The sequence below is a fragment of the Castor canadensis genome, chromosome 3 (assembly GCF_047511655.1).
Source record: "Castor canadensis chromosome 3, mCasCan1.hap1v2, whole genome shotgun sequence".
Lineage (NCBI taxonomy): Eukaryota > Metazoa > Chordata > Mammalia > Rodentia > Castoridae > Castor > Castor canadensis.
The window spans coordinates 168,590,883-168,608,124 of record NC_133388.1 but is presented as its reverse complement, the minus strand read 5'-3'; the positions used below and the strand labels follow the sequence as shown (position 1 = coordinate 168,608,124).

Here is a 17,242-nt window from a genome sequence, read left to right as displayed (position 1 = left end):
TGTGTATTGATGGCCAGCCATAAGGAGCTACTGGCAGTTCTCTGGACTGCATGTTTTTGTTGTTGTTGCCTTGGGGTTTGAACTCAGGGCTTCACACTTGCTAGGCACGTGCTCTACCTCTCGAACCTTGCCACTAGCCCTTTTTACTCTTGTTATTTTGGAGATAAGGTGTTGGTTGTAGTCCAGGCCAGCCTGGACCGCAAGCCTCCTGTTTTCTACTTTCTGCCATTGCTGGAATGACAGGCTCATGCTGCCACACACAGCTTTCTTTTCATTGAGATGGGGTCTCCCAAACTTTTTCGCATTTGCCTGGTTTGGAGCTACTATCCTTCTGATTTCAGCTTCCTGCATCCCTTGGATGACAAATGTGTGCCACTGTACACAGCTATTGGTTGAGATGGGGTCTTCCGAAGTTTTTGCCTGGGCTTGTCTGGAACCATGATCCTCCTTATCTCAGCTTTCCAAGTAGCTAGGATTATAAGAGTGAGCCACTGGCACCCAGCTAACTTGATTTTTTTTTAAATAGACTTCTGGTCTTCTCTTCTATAGTTTCCTCTGCAGAAACTGTGTTCCATCCCCTCTTCACTAAAGTGAAGACACTAAATAGTGTCTAATAGACACTATAAGTGTCTATTAATTTGCAAGGCTTAGCTTGGAAATCCTAGTTTTCCATTACCTAGCTCTTCCCAAGCCATTAATGTGTGCTTTTTAAACATGATAAAATTTATTCCTTTATGGCTTTGATTAAAGCCATTTTACTTCTCTGTTTTTTCTATTAGACTGTGAACTTCTTGTGAGCAGAAACTTTGTCTTACTGATTTTTGTATCCTAGTGCCTAATTCAGTGACTGACATAGTAAGTTTTCTGATTAACTTATAGACAAGGAAGTGTGAATCTGTCCTGAATTTGTATATCTGCTTCATACTTCTTGATTTTACTCTCTCAAATAATAATGTGCTGGAAGGGACTGTGAGAGTTTCACTAGACCATGATACTCCAGGATAGTACTTCCATTGTTCACTGCAGTTGGGTAATATAAAAGAATTGATTTGATTGCCCTTATCTTATTCAGATAATTGTCCTAAAGAAATCCCTGGAGGTCCGTCTTAGACTTTATAATCTGTATTTAAAAATACTCCCATATATTTACCCTGAATCTGAGTCTATTTCTATCTTTCTTGGTAAAACAGAAAATGAATCAGTATATTCTTTTTTCCTACTTTCTCTCACCCCAAAATTTTATGCCCGCATAATCTCTCAAATGTTTGCCAAATAGAATCAATCACAAAGCAGAACTCCTAGCAGAGGAAGCAAGGTAGGGTGTCAGTCTTGCACATTGATGAGGGCCTTGAGCCACTCGACTTTACAAATGTTCTTTAAAAATTCATGGAGTGTTCAGCATTCGCTTTGTCTTTGTCCTCTCTCACTATCACAATAGTGCAACCTCTTTTATTGACGTGCTTCCTTATTTTCTAAGCTAAGAACTGTTGCCTGTAAAAATGTGCCCAGTTCTCCTGTAGTCATAAATTCCCACAAAACTCAAACAACAATGTCTCAGAATGGAGAGGCATAGGATGCTTTGCCTACTTGTAGCTACTATACAGTTATGCTCAGGGCAATCTATATAGTCAGAAGTCACCAGGATTGTTTATGAATGATTTCCAAAATGTTACCTACCTCTTTTTACTTCAACTAAATATGGCTGTCGAGTGTTTTACATTATTTACTCCGTTTCATGCGTGTATGTCTTTGGCCTCATTTAACTTTCAGAGCCAATTTAACCTGAACTTTATTTGAGTTCTTCTGGTATACGGCCATGCAGTTCTGAAGTATTGTGCTTGATTCAAGTGGCCAAGACTTCTGCTTTAGATAAATTCACTTATTCTTTTAACTGCATCTTCCCTTGCTCTCTGGCTCATTCTTCTTTCTTTTTTTTTCTCCCAACTGGAAACATCCACTAACACTCTGTCTTTGTCCCGCTGGCCAAAGACAGAGAAGAAAAATAGTTTTCATTTTTATTAAAGTTTCTAGTTCTCTTTTAGCCTCTTAAATGTAGCATGTTCCTACATTTTATCAGTCTCTCACTCTTTTTAAATTTAATCCCAGTCATGCCTCCTTTCCATTACTCCAATGCTACCCAAATCCACATCTCTGATGCTGACTACTCACTACTACCTAATATTTTCAACTCCTATATACAACTCCTCATGTTAAATGGAACATTTTGACAGTGTGTTTAAATCTTCTTCAACATTTCTTTTAACAATTTCAAGATTTTCAGTCTCACGAAAAAATATTTAGTTATAGATGATTTTTTCCATTTTCTTCAACCTTTATATTGCAGACTTTGCTAGTCATTTGTCATTATGGGTATTGTGGACACAAAAATGAATGGAAAAATGTTTTTGTGATTCTAAAATGCACAGTCTGGTGGGAAAGGCATGCATTTGATCAATTTATTACCAGCAACATAGTGGACTATACAGATGAAAGCAGAAAGTACTACAAAGAGAAGGGAGAGACCTCAAACCTAACCAGAGAAGATTAGGAAAGCCTACCCTGAGAGGAGGGTTTGGAAGTAGCAGGTCTAATAAGAGGTAATAAGGCTAGAGAAATTAAGAACACTGGCTTGAGGCATGATAGAACCTAACAATTAAAGAAACTTTCTGTAGAGGATGTGGGGAGATGGGTTTGGGAAAGTAATTAGGGAGCACATTAAATATCCCATGATAGTGATTTGGGATTTCAATATATAAAAAATAGGAATATTGAAAGATTTCAGGCATCAAGTTTGCATTTTAGATGATTCTAGCAGCACTATTGGAAATGAATTGGAAGAGGCACAGAGATTTGTTAGGGAGCCTCTGCAAGTTTGCTAAGAGACACTAGCCTCCTCACCTACAGTGCAGGGAATGAAGGACAAGATTGGAATTGAGGCAATGGCAATAGAAAAGAAAGGTTTGGATGTTGGAGGAATTTCAGGGGAAAGAATTCTAGATATAATGATTTAAGGAGAGGAGTTTCAAAGGTGACATTGAAGGAATGAAAAGAGGGAACTTAATGAGGCCTTGCAAATATAGTCAGAGATCGCTGAGGGCTTATTTGGAATGGAAACTCCAGGGTGAAGTGCCTACAATCTCTAAAATGCCGTTTTTTTCTGGCATTGCTCTGTAGCATTGTGGATGAATTAAGAAGGTAGATGTTGGTGATGATCTTGGCCTCACTGATCCAACCTCAACTTGTATGTCCTCCATATTTATTTCCTGTGACTCTCTAAAATGAACATGTGAGTCACCTTCCTCAGGCAGAACATGCTTATTTGAATTCTGGGTTCCCACCCCCATTGTATCCTCTCCTCTGACCCCTTTATTTGGAATGAACTATTTCTCTCATTTTCTTTAACTAACATCCTCAAACCTTCATTACTCTTACATCCTACCAGCACAAATAAATTACTTTAACCTCTGCTAAACCCGTGTTTGTTAACTTTCCATGCCCTTCTGGTGGACATTATCTAAGCCCTGGAGCTTCTACATTGGGTTCAAATCCCTGCTTTACTACAACTACTTGTGTGATCTAGGGTAGATTACTTAGCATCCCTGTGTCTCCATATCCTGCTCTATAACTAATCCCTACTTCCCAGGACTGTTGTGAAAATTTACTGGGTCAGTTCATAAAAGCACTTGAATGGTACAGAACACATAATAAAAAGTAAGTAGTATCTAGCTTCTCTTATGCATGTGACTTGGTATTACACTCATTGCCTTTCTTTCTAAGAACATAGTAGAAGCTCAAGAAGTATTTAGTTATTTGATCTTATTACTATGTTATTAGATTCTTAGAAGGTCTACCTGTATTAGAGCCTTTGAGTATTATTTTCTCTTTTTAGGAAAGAAATACTAGTCTATATCTCTGATATAGACTAAATAAGGATTTAGTACATGAGATTTTAGAAATAATAAATAATTTAGATTTAGCAAGTATGATTTTTAAGTATTTATTATGTACTAGACATTTCTTCAGAGCAGCCTTATGAGTATCCATTAAAGGGGAGGGAACTTGTGGGAGGGGAAGAGTAAATGAAGAATAAGGAAGAGTGTTTATGGCTGATATATTTTCTACACATGTATGAATAAGGAACACTGGAACGTGTCAAAGTCATTTTAAGAAGGGGCAGGCAGAAGAGGAAAAACAATAGAGAGGATGAACAAAATTGGGGTACAGTGTACACACATATGGAAATGTCACAATGAACTCCCCTGCACAACTTTTATAAATTAATAAAAACGCATTTTTTTAAAGCTAAGTAACTTTCCTAAAGTTATAGAGATAATAATCTAGGTCTTGATCTTGTGTTTTTCTTACTCTAGGACTCATGTTCACCTTCCTTCCAGTATATGTCTAATGTATGGGACCTTTTGATTTACCTGCTTGGTGAGCCTAGAACCTGAATGGAACATTGTGGAAAGGTTTGGAAGTTGTCAAAAGTGTGTGTGTGGGGGGGAGTGTTATAGGTAGGAAGAAATAATGTGCCCCAAATCACAAGTTACAAGTGAGCTTGGCTTGTGAAAAAGATTCTTGAGTGATGTATTTGAATTTACAGAGAAGAAATAAATATAGATAAAACCACTCTTCCACTTGTATTCTGTGCCATGCTTAATGATACTACTGTCTACCCCAGCTATGAATTTGGAATTCTCTTCAGTAACTTCTCACTTCCTTACCTGCCAAATTCATTGTTAGCTTCTTCTGATTTTGCATACTAAACATCTCCCATTTATATTTCTTCTTGGTCACCCCTCTACTACCCCTTTACTCAAGCCTTTCTTGCTTTTCGCATGGATTGCAACAGTCTCATTCCTGTATCCCTGGCCCTGGACTGGCTCTATCATATAATTTTTAATTTAATTTAATTTTTTATTAGCATATTATAGTTGTATGGGGGGGATACACTGTGACATTTACATAAATACTTATAATATATCTTAGATTCACCCATTCCATCTTTCTCCTTTATTCCTCCTCCTCCCATCTTAGAACAATTTCAACAGATTGCATTGTTCTGTTTTCATATATGAATACAAAATACTTCCATCATATTCTCCCTCCTTAACTCTTTTCTTATGCCCTCTCCCACCACTAGTACCTACCCCCTTGGATAAGACCGGTTTTACCTTTCTGCCCTTCATTTATTAAAAAAGAACATTTTTGTTGATTTATGACAGTTATATAGGGGGTTTCATTGTGACATTTTCATATATTCACCATGTAATTTTAAGAGTGAAGTTCCCAAAAATCCAATCCCATTTGTCACTGTTTTTAGGAAAAGACTTTAATGGCTCCCCAGGGCCTTAAAACCAAGATTAGATGCTTTCAGATGATACACAGGATCTTCCATGGCCTAACTCTGGCCTCAGGTTGGTTATACAAATAAGTACATCTGCTGGTTAGAAGTTCTTTGTTTTTCATGCTGTCCTGGCAAACACCTACTTGTTTTTCAAAAGCAGGAATGAGTTTTATTACATGGAGGCTTTTTCTCTAGCCTTAAGCACAGTAATTAACCCTTCCTAGTTGCCTCTTCTGTATACTGTACAGCCTAATCTTGTGTTTACCACTACTATTACTATCAGTCTTCTGTATTTTACTGTGCATTCCATATGATAGTGATTATGATTGGATTGTTAGAATAGTGCCTGGCATGAAATTGATAGTCAATAAACGTTTATTAAATTAAAGAGACAATAGATGAGCAAACCCAGAAAAATGGTAAAAGCATATTTTATAGGGCATTGAAAGCCAGTTAGAGATGATTAGAAACTTTTTTTTAAAGAAGATGATTTGTGCAAATTATTTCAGGAAAATTAATCACATGGGGACACTCAGATAGACTTATTGCTGTCTTTATACCTGCATTCATATATTGTTCTCTTCCCTGGGTTGCAATTGCTCTGATTCTCTGCCTCTTTTGTCCAAGGTAACTCTCTCATTGAGGAGAGGTTTTTGAAGGCCCACAGGAAAGTCAACCAGTTTTATATAACAACATGAATTATTATATGAGTCTGCCATGTTTCTAAGTCAGCCTGTCCTGTTTGGAGGGAGAAATCTTCCTGAAAGTTTTTATCTACTAACTAAATGACCATATTCTGATTAGTTGCACTTGAAGATTCTGTAGTTAAAGAGGGAGTTGATAAAAAAAAATAGAAAATTTTAAATTAAAATCTAAAAAGGACATGGCACAAATAAACTACTTTTATTCAGGAAGCAAAATAGAGTGTTTGACTTAACTGAGTCCCAAAGTATGCGTGCATATACTTTTTTACACAGTAATTTGTTATATATGAAAAGCTACATGTTTGAGATGTAATCACACAGACATAAATTTGCTGGTAAATGTTTAACAATCATCTTTCCACAAAAAGGTACAGGGAGAATGCATCATCACATTCACTGATTCCTGTAGTGTAAATATGCCGGTTATGGCCAATTCTAAGCAACCATTGCAGTGGTGTTGGGTGCAAAGGTGGGAGGAGACTAACAACATGCTCTTGCAAAGCCTGTGCTCCTTGGCTCCAACACACCACTGAGTACATACTCTTTGGGGAGCTTACCATATGCCAAGATCAGTGCTGAAAACACTGTGTGTGTATGTGTGTGTGTGTGTGTGTGTGTGTAGGGAGGCCTTACTTTTAAGGATGTTAGAGAAGGAAAACACACAGGCTACCAGTTATGTCACAGAAGAATTACTAATCCAGAAATATATGCAAAGTATTGTGGAAACATAAGAGGAATGCCTAATATGTATAGTTTTAGTTAGAAATTCAGCTATTTAAATCTGCCAGAGAAATTCAGGGCAGTTTCCATGGGATGCATGGGGGAATTATCTGATTTGAGACTCGAAAGATAATTGGGAGTTTGCCAGATGCAGGGTGTTCTGGCTGAGAGAAATGGCATGTTCAGAGAACTACAAATAATTCAATGTTGCTGGAGCATAAAGTGTAAGTTGAGACATGAGAGATGAAGCTGAAAATGTAGGAAAGGGCTAAGATCTTATTCGTTACAGTAAAGAGTTTAACCTCTAGGCTTCAGGGAAATCTAAAACTTATTTTGATAATATGTCTTTGTATTGGGGAGAATTCTTAGTTAGCAATGTGAAGAATGATTTGGGGGAGAACGGAATGGAAGCTGGAGAAACTCATAAGGCATACACTGCCACAGGACAGGGAGAGGTGGTGCTGTGGGATACTGGCAGTGTGGGTGGAGAAGCAGGTCACCTGTGAGAGCTGTCAGCTAGAATCACTAGGACTTGATAATTGCTTAGATTTGGGTGAGGACATAACAGCAGAAAAAGGCACTTAGAAGGACTCACAGGTTTCTGGCCTAGGAATGTAATAGAGGAAAGAAAGAAAGAGGCAAAGTTTAGGAAGAAAATACTGAGTTTGGTTTTAGATCTATTGGATTAAATGGAATTACATGACATTCATCAATTGATTGCAGACATGGATCAGGAGATGTGTTTTCTAGAGCTATGTATTAGAAACTTATAGGTGGTAGATATAAACATTGGTATAGAAGAAAGTATGTAGAAAAGACTGGGGCAGAGCTAGGAAGACAGGTGAGAGTGAGTGTACTGGGGACTACAGTGTGGTTCACACTTCCCTTGCTAGACAACTCCCTTCTGTATTCCACTTTACTGATAATAGACTATTCTCCCTGAACGTGTTCAGTCCGCTTTCAACTACTCATCCTTTCTTTTGAAATGTCTTCCTTCTTTTATTCCCTGTCTACTTATTGCTGCTTTCAGACATTCAATCCATCTATATAGGTGCAGTCAAATACAGGTACTCAATTATGCCTTCCTCAATTTCACTTTTCCCTCACAGCTGTTGTGTTCTCTTTCACGGAGAGCAGTGGTGTGTTTAGGAACATGGAGCTTACTGAAGGTGACAAGGTTGTCTTCATATATCCCTGCAGCCCCTACATCCAGAGCAGTCTAGATGCTTTAGGGGTTGTGAATAAATTTTTAATGAAATTTTGCTTAATGCTGGCCCAGTTGTAGCTTTATACTTTTCACCTTTCCCCCAACTCATAAAAAAAGCAAAGTAGATGAAGAATGTAGTTATACATCAGCCATCACCTTTCCAGAACTTGGGATATATGCATTGTGAAGAATTCATGAGATGCTTTATAGAGAAATATAAGTTTGTCATTTTCAAGGTTAATTGATTTTAAGATTTTCTTTATGTGGCCAAATTGAGAATTCTGTAGGAAGGCAGGTTTTCTTTTTTTGGAAGCACATAAGAAAATTTATTTTTTCTGTGCTGGTGAAATTATAGCTCAAAGATGCAAATCTAAAATTGTGAATAAACAGGGTGTGCTCATCTAAGACAAAGAACACAACACACATAACTCCTGGGGGCTATCACTTAGTCAGTGCATGGTGTGTGTAAAAAACAGGATGTGAACCAGAAAACAGAAAGACATTGTTTAATAATAAAAATAATAGGGCACATTTAGTTGCCTTTGTGCTAAGTGACAAATTGTACTCCCACCACCAACGGAGAGATCTTTACAGTATTAAGGATAAAATTAAGCCCAGACTATGGAATAAGTAAATAAAAATGAAAGGTGAGTCTATGAGAACAGCTCTTGTAAATTTGGAAAAATTCTAGGCTCAATGTTGAAAAGCTTAGTTTTGTTACTTTGCTTTGCAAGGCTAATCACTGGCTAATGTTACTGGGGGAGAAGTATGATTTTATTGGGTAAAGGTTCTCCTTTTTTTTTGCAGTCCTGAGGATTGAACTCAAAACCTCATTCTCTTGCCAGGCAGGAGTAATACCACTTGAGCCACTCCACCAGCCCTTGAGCAGGGGTTCTCTAGATATGGATGGAGATGACAGTTGTGGAAGTCAAACAACTTAAAGGACCTTATGCTCCCAAATATTAGTCCTGCTGTCTGACATTCTGCCCTATGCCATTTTTTCCTTTTTGTCTTAAAATTTTTTCCTTGTTTCAAGATTTCTCCTTTAAAAAGTAAGTACCACGGGATGTAGGAGTTGGAGGGAGGCAGGGGAAAAGAGAAAAGATACACTGAGCTCTTCATTTTCCATGAGCACATTGTGTGACAGGACTGATGAAGACAGAGTCAGGAGGGTGCCTAGGGAGATGCAGACCCTCAGAAGCAGGAGCAAGGAGAGCAGTTAGCTAGATAGATGGCAAGACAGCAATTCTGAATTTTGTCATTTGATTCCAGCAGCTACAAGGTAATTCTTTAACCCATTTTATTGATGGGAAAACTGTAGCTTAGAGAAACAGACTCAATTCTAATTTCTTTTATTCTGTCCATTCTCTTTGAGAATATTAATTTCAACATTTTGTGTGAAAAAGCAGGAAGCAAGCTTACATATATATTGTGACTATCTAAAAATGGCTTAGGAAAAATATAAGAAAAGGAATATAACAAAATGATAATGATATTGGTCTTTGAGAGATGGGTGAGGGGTATTTTTTTTATTCATAGTTTTTCATAATACACCATTGCTTTTATGTAATCATCATCACCACCACTACCATCACCACTGTTATCATCATCATCAAAAAACATGCATTGCTTTAAAAAGGAAGCTGTTTTTGTTTCTTTCTAGTAGAGTACATAGTAGAGCTTTTAAGCATTTTATGGAAACAAAGATTCATATTTTAAAGACTTGATTAGTTAAATAAAATCCATAATGAACATTTTGCCTTAAACTCCTGGAGCTTCTACTAGGACTGTGTCATGCAGTTTTCCTATCAGTTATACTGCAAGAAAAGTAAAAGACATTAAAGTGACTCAACTGGAAACAAAACTGGAAGACTAGTTTATGAAGTATTCTGCATACCCTTGCATCCTATGGACAGCAAATATTTGAAATGAATTTATTCACTGATATAATAGTCCTTTCCCAAGAAGTATTTCTGTGCTTTCAAAATACTAAAAGAACCAATCAATTACATAGAAATAGAGTTAATGATAGACATTTTCTCTACATAACGCTGAATAAGTGAATTGACTGAACTGAAAGGATCTTTTGGTATTGTGTATGGACAGAGTAGAATTACAACAAACGTGGTAGTTTAAGTCATACCGCCTCAAAATTAAAACAACCAGTTATGAAGCAAATGTTTTTATTGGTCAGGTAATCCTTTTGCCTACATAATTTCAAGCTATAAATTTGAGTATTTTATTTCATTGAGTTTATTCCAAACTAAGGTAGTTTCTTAAAATATAATGAAGTCTTTGAATAATAGGAAAATGATTCTGCATTTTCTACATAAGAGATATAAGTTTAAAAGTAAGCAAATAAAAACATTATCCTTTGAAGATAATGTTCTTTCTTTTATTTCCTCTAAAAATGTAATCCTTTAGGCCATGCACATTTGACTTTAATAAGTTGGTTAGAAGACCTGGCCATATGAGTATTTATTAAAATGTAAATTAAACTTGCCTAAAAGAAAAAAATACAGAGGAAAATATTTAAAATAGAAATTCTTTGAGTTATAGAGGGTGGAGGTTTGAAACTTACGAAGACTTAAAGAGAGAATTATTTCAGAAAAGGAAAAAGCCAGATAATGGGTCATGAATTTTGGACAAAACAAGCTTTTCTTCATAGTTATCATCCCATTCATTAGAGGTGCCACTGCTCATCTAAATGTAGTGCCCCCGTGCCATATTGAATTTTCCTCTCTTCATTCTTTGTGTATAATATTTTCCCATTGTACCATCCTTTATTTGAAACTCCTCTCCAGTTTATATCTTATTTTAAATTCTCCTGATAGTGGATCTTGCTACCTTATGTTTGCATCATTACCAACAGTTTCCATAGAGTTCATCTGCCATAAGGCTCTGGACCTTCAAACCTGCCTTGTCTACAACTGTGAGATTTTCTATCCTCAAACACCACTTTCAGCATTGCTGCTCTCTGCTCACTACTCACATTCTTTCTTGCCTCTCCATTAGGTTTAAACTCCGTTCTCTGTCTGATAGGTGGGATCCTGTACAGCTTTCACTCTTCCTTTCCCCTTGTATTCACATATTTCTATCACTCTAACCTTATTTTTACTACTCCCTCAAATGCATCATTCATTTAAGTCAGCCAAGTCACTCTACCCTATTGAAAATCCCATCCTATCAACCCCTCTTTGATCCCTCTCTAAATTTATGCCATTATCATCCAAGACACCATAACTTGTCTTTTATGAATGGGGTGCTGTCCCTCTGGACTTTTACTTTTCAAATTACCCTTATCCTTCCACACCCTTCTCAAATGCCACCTCTTCCATGAAGATTTTACTGATCCATCATCAGGACACCTAATTTTCCTTCTTATCTCCAAACTCCCATCCCATGTGCAATCAGGATTGAATAACATGATACATTGCTTAAATGCACTCTTATTGATGTATATGCCATCCCATGTTTCTCAATGAGAGTGTTACTGGTATTTGTAGTAGGGGACGTCTTCTTTATACAGAACTGGCTGGCACATTGCTGGCTATTTAGCCTCTCCATTACTGTGACAACCCCAAATGTTCTGAGTACATTTTGAAATGCCCCAGAAAGTTCTTTAGAGAAGTTACTACACACATCATTTTAGCAAATAATCTTTTTTAAGTGGCAATTTTATATTTTTAAGAAAAAAAATATCTATTTCCTTACAGTTGCCAACATAGTCAAAATCTAAGAAGCACTCATTAGCACTCAGATGATAATCATTACTCTCTTGGAGGTGTTGGGTATTGCTATTAATCTCATTTTATAGATGAGGAAACTAAAGCTCAACCTTCTTCTTGTACAAGGTCATACAGCTTGGTTGGAACCTTGGCAATTAAGCTTAGGGTTGTTTGAAGCCAAATCTGCCCCTTTTTGTCTATCACACAACTTTTATAAAGACAGTTTATCTGTAGCAGCTTTGAAATGAGTGTGAACATGTAACATAATTAGCAATTTAAAGGACATTATTAATGTTGATAGGTACTAATGGCTGTAATTGAAAGAAATATAAATTGGACTCTAATAAATGAATTTATTCACTGACCTGTCTTGCTGCAGCTATTAACCTGTGTTTTGTCTGTAATTGAGATATACACATTCTTTACTCTTTTTTTATTCATTTATTCATATGTGCATACATTATTTGGGCCACTTCTCCCTCCGCCCCCCTGCCCTGGCCCTCCTTCTCCTCCTCCCCACCCACCTGGCTTCCAGGCAGAACTTGTTATGCCTTCTCTCTAATTTTGTTGAAGAGTAGACATAAGCAATAATAAGAAAGACAAAGCATTTTTGCTAGTTGAGATAAGGATAGCTATACAGAGAGATTCCTAGCATTGCTTCCATGTACAAGTGTATTACAATCCGAATTGATTCATCTCTACCTGACCTCTTCATTTGTATTTGTTAATGTTTGTCTTGGCAGACCGTCAACAGATCTCTCTCCACTTCCATTAATCAATTTGGTAATATATGGCCAAATATACCTTGTATTAGCTAGCAATGCTACATCCACAGAAATGAGAATCTAAAAAATTGACAATAATTGTTTAAGATTTCACATCTATCACTAGCTATCTTTAATAATAAATGTCACACAAATACAGTATCATTTCAAATGCTATGTGTGTTTCTTTTAAGTTACAGTTCATTTTTCATTTTGTACCTATCTAAAGCATTTATATTTCTAGTAGTTTATTCCACTGTGTGGCCATACACATATTCAGTTACAATTTTTCATATAACAGGTAATCTATAGTTCAGAAAGTAAGAGTGTGAATGATCCATATGTATACTTTAAAAAGTATACTCAGTTTCTATGAACACAGAATTAACTGTATTCTTTGCAGAAAATAAAAGAGAAAATTCAAGCAATTTTAAAGAACGAGTGTTGTTGATTTTATGATTTCTTTTTCAGCTGTGAGAATAAATGTTTGCCATCTGCTTATTATGGTCAACAAAGAAAGAAAAGGAGATGAAAGCTAGGTTTGTAAATAGCTTAGAACAATTGTGAGGCTATAGATAAATGTGTACATTGTATAAATACATTTATTCTTATATTATCTTATAAACAATGTACATTGTAATGAGCTACACTTAATTCTCTAATAAAACCACTCTTCAACTGTAACCACATGGGCATTCAGGTTATCTAAAAGGATAAAGGAATTTCTAGTTCAGCTTAGCTGAATAAAAAACAGACATTAAAACATTAAACATTCTTTGTAGCCAAGTGAGCTTCCTGTCTGCCCTTTTTATTAGAACATTCTCAGATTAAAGAGCATATTTCACTTCTGTATGCTGCGACACCTTTTAGGGAACAAGAGGAAAGGGTGAGAGAATCTTACCCTACTAAAGCCAGCAAAAATAAGACTGGGTGCCTCTTTTATGGGTCTTAATTGTGAGTAACTATACAACCACAAGAAAAGTTTTATTATTTTAACTCATCTATTCTCAAATTTCTTTATTAACTGCCATGCAATAGAATTCTTAAAGATTGTGTCATGCAGTTGAAGTTTTCTCTAAAGAAGTCTAAAATGGTCTAAATATTCTGATAGCATTTCCAGAGAGGCACAATCATTTTAAAGGTGGTTTCCTAAAGTTTCTTTTTTACAGTTCCTTATATCTTAATAGCACCTGAACTGATACCTGTGAAAATGCTATCAGATTCTCCCCATCTATTTTTAGATCTTCAGTTGCTCCAGAGATGGATTTAATATGCAAAACAGAAGCTTACACTGTGAAACATTTTCATGATTGTATTTTGGTTTTGCCATCAGCTAAGTAGGGCAAAGTTGATCCCATCTCTCAAGAAACTCTATTCCATATTTCCTCTACTGACTTGGAGGTGCAGCTTTGCTTACCTGCTTTCTTGAAGATACTGTGCTGTTGAAACATCTATTAGAGGTATTTAAATTCAAATTCTTGTTCTGATGGGTTGAGTCATTTTTCCATGTCTTAGAATTTTCTTTAGGGTCTGAAGGAATGGGATTTAAGAAGAGGATTCTAGCTATGAATCCATAGAGGACAGTGGCCAGGATCATTGGCACAACATAAAAGACACCAAAGTCCATTAGGTAAATAGGTGAATAGTAATTCCTGGAGATCTTGTAGCCACAGGATATCACAATAGCATCTTTGTAGGTGCTAATATTGAGATCCAGCAAGAAGAACCAGAGCATGCAGTAAATGGATGTGAAAGCCCAGACAAATATGATGATCTTTTTGGCTCTGGAAAATGTGCAGAGAAACTGGGCTTTGATGGGGTGACAGATTGCTATGTACCTCTCAACGGTAAAGGCCGTTATTGAACAAGAGGATGCATTAATTCCCAAGTACTGGAGGTATGTAATGCAGAGGCATCCAACATAACCGTAGACCCAGGAGCTGTAGACACTGTCTGTTATGTTGGGGAGGCCCGCAGCCACCAGGACCATGAGATCAGCCACTGCAAGACTCACCAGGTAACAGTTTGTGGGCGTCCTCATGTGCTTGGTTCTCATGACCACCAGGACTACCATGATGTTGCCCACGATGCCCAGACCACAAATAATGAGCACAAGTAAGATGGTGACCACTTGGTATTCAAGGGCCACCACTGCTCGTGGCTGAAGCTGGGTCTGGTTCAGTTCACTGACTGTCTCGTTCTCCATCTTTAGTGGCTTGAAGTTTCTCTGAAACACCGACCTCTTAAAACATCTTCTTTCCAAGCTCACCTTTATCTCGGCGATTCTATCTCCTGTGAAATGTTATGTACATATTCATTCAGTGTTACCATTTCTGATCAAGTCACAGGCACTCACAGGTAACACTCATTTCCTTTCCTTTCAGCTCTGTTTTCCTACAGTAATAGGGCTCCTATGTACTTCTGAAAAGTTCTTTTATTGCAACTCCAGTGTAGGATGGAGTCACTGCTTTGATCAGCTCATAGTAAGACGTTCCCTCTTAATGGGGAAAAATGCTTAAGAAAAGAGAAACAGAAAAATGTCCCTGCTTTGAAACAATGCCCAATCGAAAAAACAACTAAACAATACCTGCTAGTTGAAAAATAAATACAAAGAAATCTCTCAGGTGCCTGTAAAAGTATAATAAAAAATACAGGGGGAGAAAAGCCAAGGGACTCACTGGTCAAGCTTTGTAGGAATTTAGCAGTTGTCTGTTTGCTCTTGGTATAAAAAAGCAAGCTTTTGAATTTACATTTCCCCATGCCCCCTGGCCCCCATGCTCCATAGAGAACAATTTTTCTCTCTTACCTTTTCCTCTGTCACACTGCCTGCTTCTCTGAATAGATGAAGTGGTAATAGATAGAAGTTTCCAATTCTGCAGAAAATCTCTACTCTGACAGGGAGACCACTTAGCAGTGCTCAGTCTTCAGAGCTGCAGTTCCTCTAAACTCTCACAGCCCTTTTCAACTCATGACAGACCATACAGCCGCTGCTGCAGCAGAAGCAGCAGCAGGAGCAGCAGCGAGGCTGTCAAATCATAGATCGTCCCTTAATGATAGCACACAGGCGCTCTCTCTCTCTCTCTCTCTCTCTCTCTCTCTCTCTCATGCACACGCACATTCACACACACTCACACTCACAAGTGCCAGTCAGTCTTGTCTGATTCATAATCTTCTCCTTTTGAAGGACTTACTTTAAATGTGTAGATGATATAGTTCTCAACGTGGAAGGCTGAAATCACAAACAAGGGGTCCAAAAGCAGGTGGTCTTGTAGACTAAGTTTTGCAGAGACTCGGGTGTTAGAGCTGCTCTCAAATATATTTCCACTCCTTGCTTGACAGGATTTTGTGCGGAGGAAAATCTTCTTAGTCTAGACATAGCCCTTGAAGCCTGAAATGTCTATCTGCACTGAAATCAACTTCTTTCTCTACTGTGAAAAGCTTTAGACTTTCTCCAGTGAGAAAAAAGAGGCTCTCTCCTCTCTTATATGAATAGAAAATGAGTTAAAATTGATTTTAAACCACTTCAATTGAAATATTCTGAGGCTTACAAAAATTATTATCTAAAAAGTGATTTGAATACCAGGCATGGTTGTGCACATATAATCCCAGTACTTGGGAGGCTGAGGCAAGAGTATTTTGAGTTTGAGGCCAGCTTGAACTGTCTCAAAAAAAATTATTTATGCTAAGAGCATCACCTGAAATTTGTGCACGACCTGTGAAGTTTTGTCTTTCAACTCTGGCTCTCTAACTACTCTGGGTGTCTTTGCTTTTTGTTCCCCATTCTTTGAGTGTATCAAACACATGCATCTCCCAGCAATGGTTTGCCTTATTTCTAGCTGGAAAAATCATCTAGTGTTATGCTAGTTCAGTGCCACTATGGTACCATGCATCTGAAATGAAATGTTATATAGTCATCTTTTAAAGAAAAGTATATTTGGCTTGATTTTTATTTTTCTAAAACAGTCTGTAGGCAAATCTGTATTATTTTTATAAAGCTCAGAAAACATGTCTCTCTTCTCTGGACACCAACTGGATACTGTAGATATTAATGTCTGTTTACTTTTATCTTACCAACAGACAATGAAGCATAGCCCTTAGCTAAATTTCCAATGTGGTTGAACTGATTCTTTATTCTAAAAAGTTCAGATGTACTTCTTCTAAAAGATGTCAATGGAAGAGCCGATTTTGAGCAGACAGAACTATGAGAGTGTCTAAAGTCATATAATTGTGAGATGAAGGTGAAACTCTAGATGGTACTGAATGACTTCTATCTTCTGATCAAGGTCATCAAGGAATCCTTGAGTACCCATTTCACCTTCCCAATCATTTTTAGTTACAAATTAACCACCTAGAAGCTATAGCCACACTTCAGTCCTGTATTGTTTGACCTACAAAAGGCAGGATCAAGTGTGGTTTAAAATTAGTTTTTTTGTTTTTTTTTTACAGTTCAAGATTGGGGAAAAAAATGAATATTAAATTGGGATTTTTCTCATAAAAATTCAAAAGGTCTAACCCCCATGGGTCCACAGTCCTGCGTAAAAATAGTCATCTGAGGCTGGGTGGTGGCTATGGGTAGGAGGTTGCAAGAGTCCTCGTGTAGGGTATGTACTCTTCACACCATACAACCTCCCTCTTAATCTGTCACACCTGCCAGTCTCACTCTGTAATCAGACATGTCTGGCTTCTGTCACCATTTGTGATTTGGTCCCTGTATTATACCCTAGTTCTGGGTGGGAAAATGGAGGGTATCAGTGAAATGCAAATTCTTTGAT

General features: G+C 37.2%; 1 protein-coding gene across 2 annotated transcripts in view; it reads right to left on the bottom strand.

Moving 5' to 3' along the window:
- Trhr (thyrotropin releasing hormone receptor) overlaps nt 1–15,876 on the bottom strand; it is a 45,142-nt gene extending 29,266 nt beyond the window's left edge. Inside the window, exons 1-2 of one of the 2 annotated variants that reach the window (XM_074069058.1) lie at nt 15,662–15,876; nt 13,888–14,762 (exon numbers count right to left, since the gene is read on the bottom strand). In XM_074069058.1, the coding sequence (XP_073925159.1) occupies nt 13,888–14,676 (789 nt within the window). In that variant the 5' untranslated portion in view covers nt 14,677–14,762; nt 15,662–15,876. Of the gene's footprint in view, nt 1–13,887; nt 14,763–15,276; nt 15,503–15,661 lie in introns of those variants that run through there. The other variant, XM_020180839.2, reaches the window with a different exon arrangement.
- Between the last annotated feature and the right edge of the window lie 1,366 nt (nt 15,877–17,242).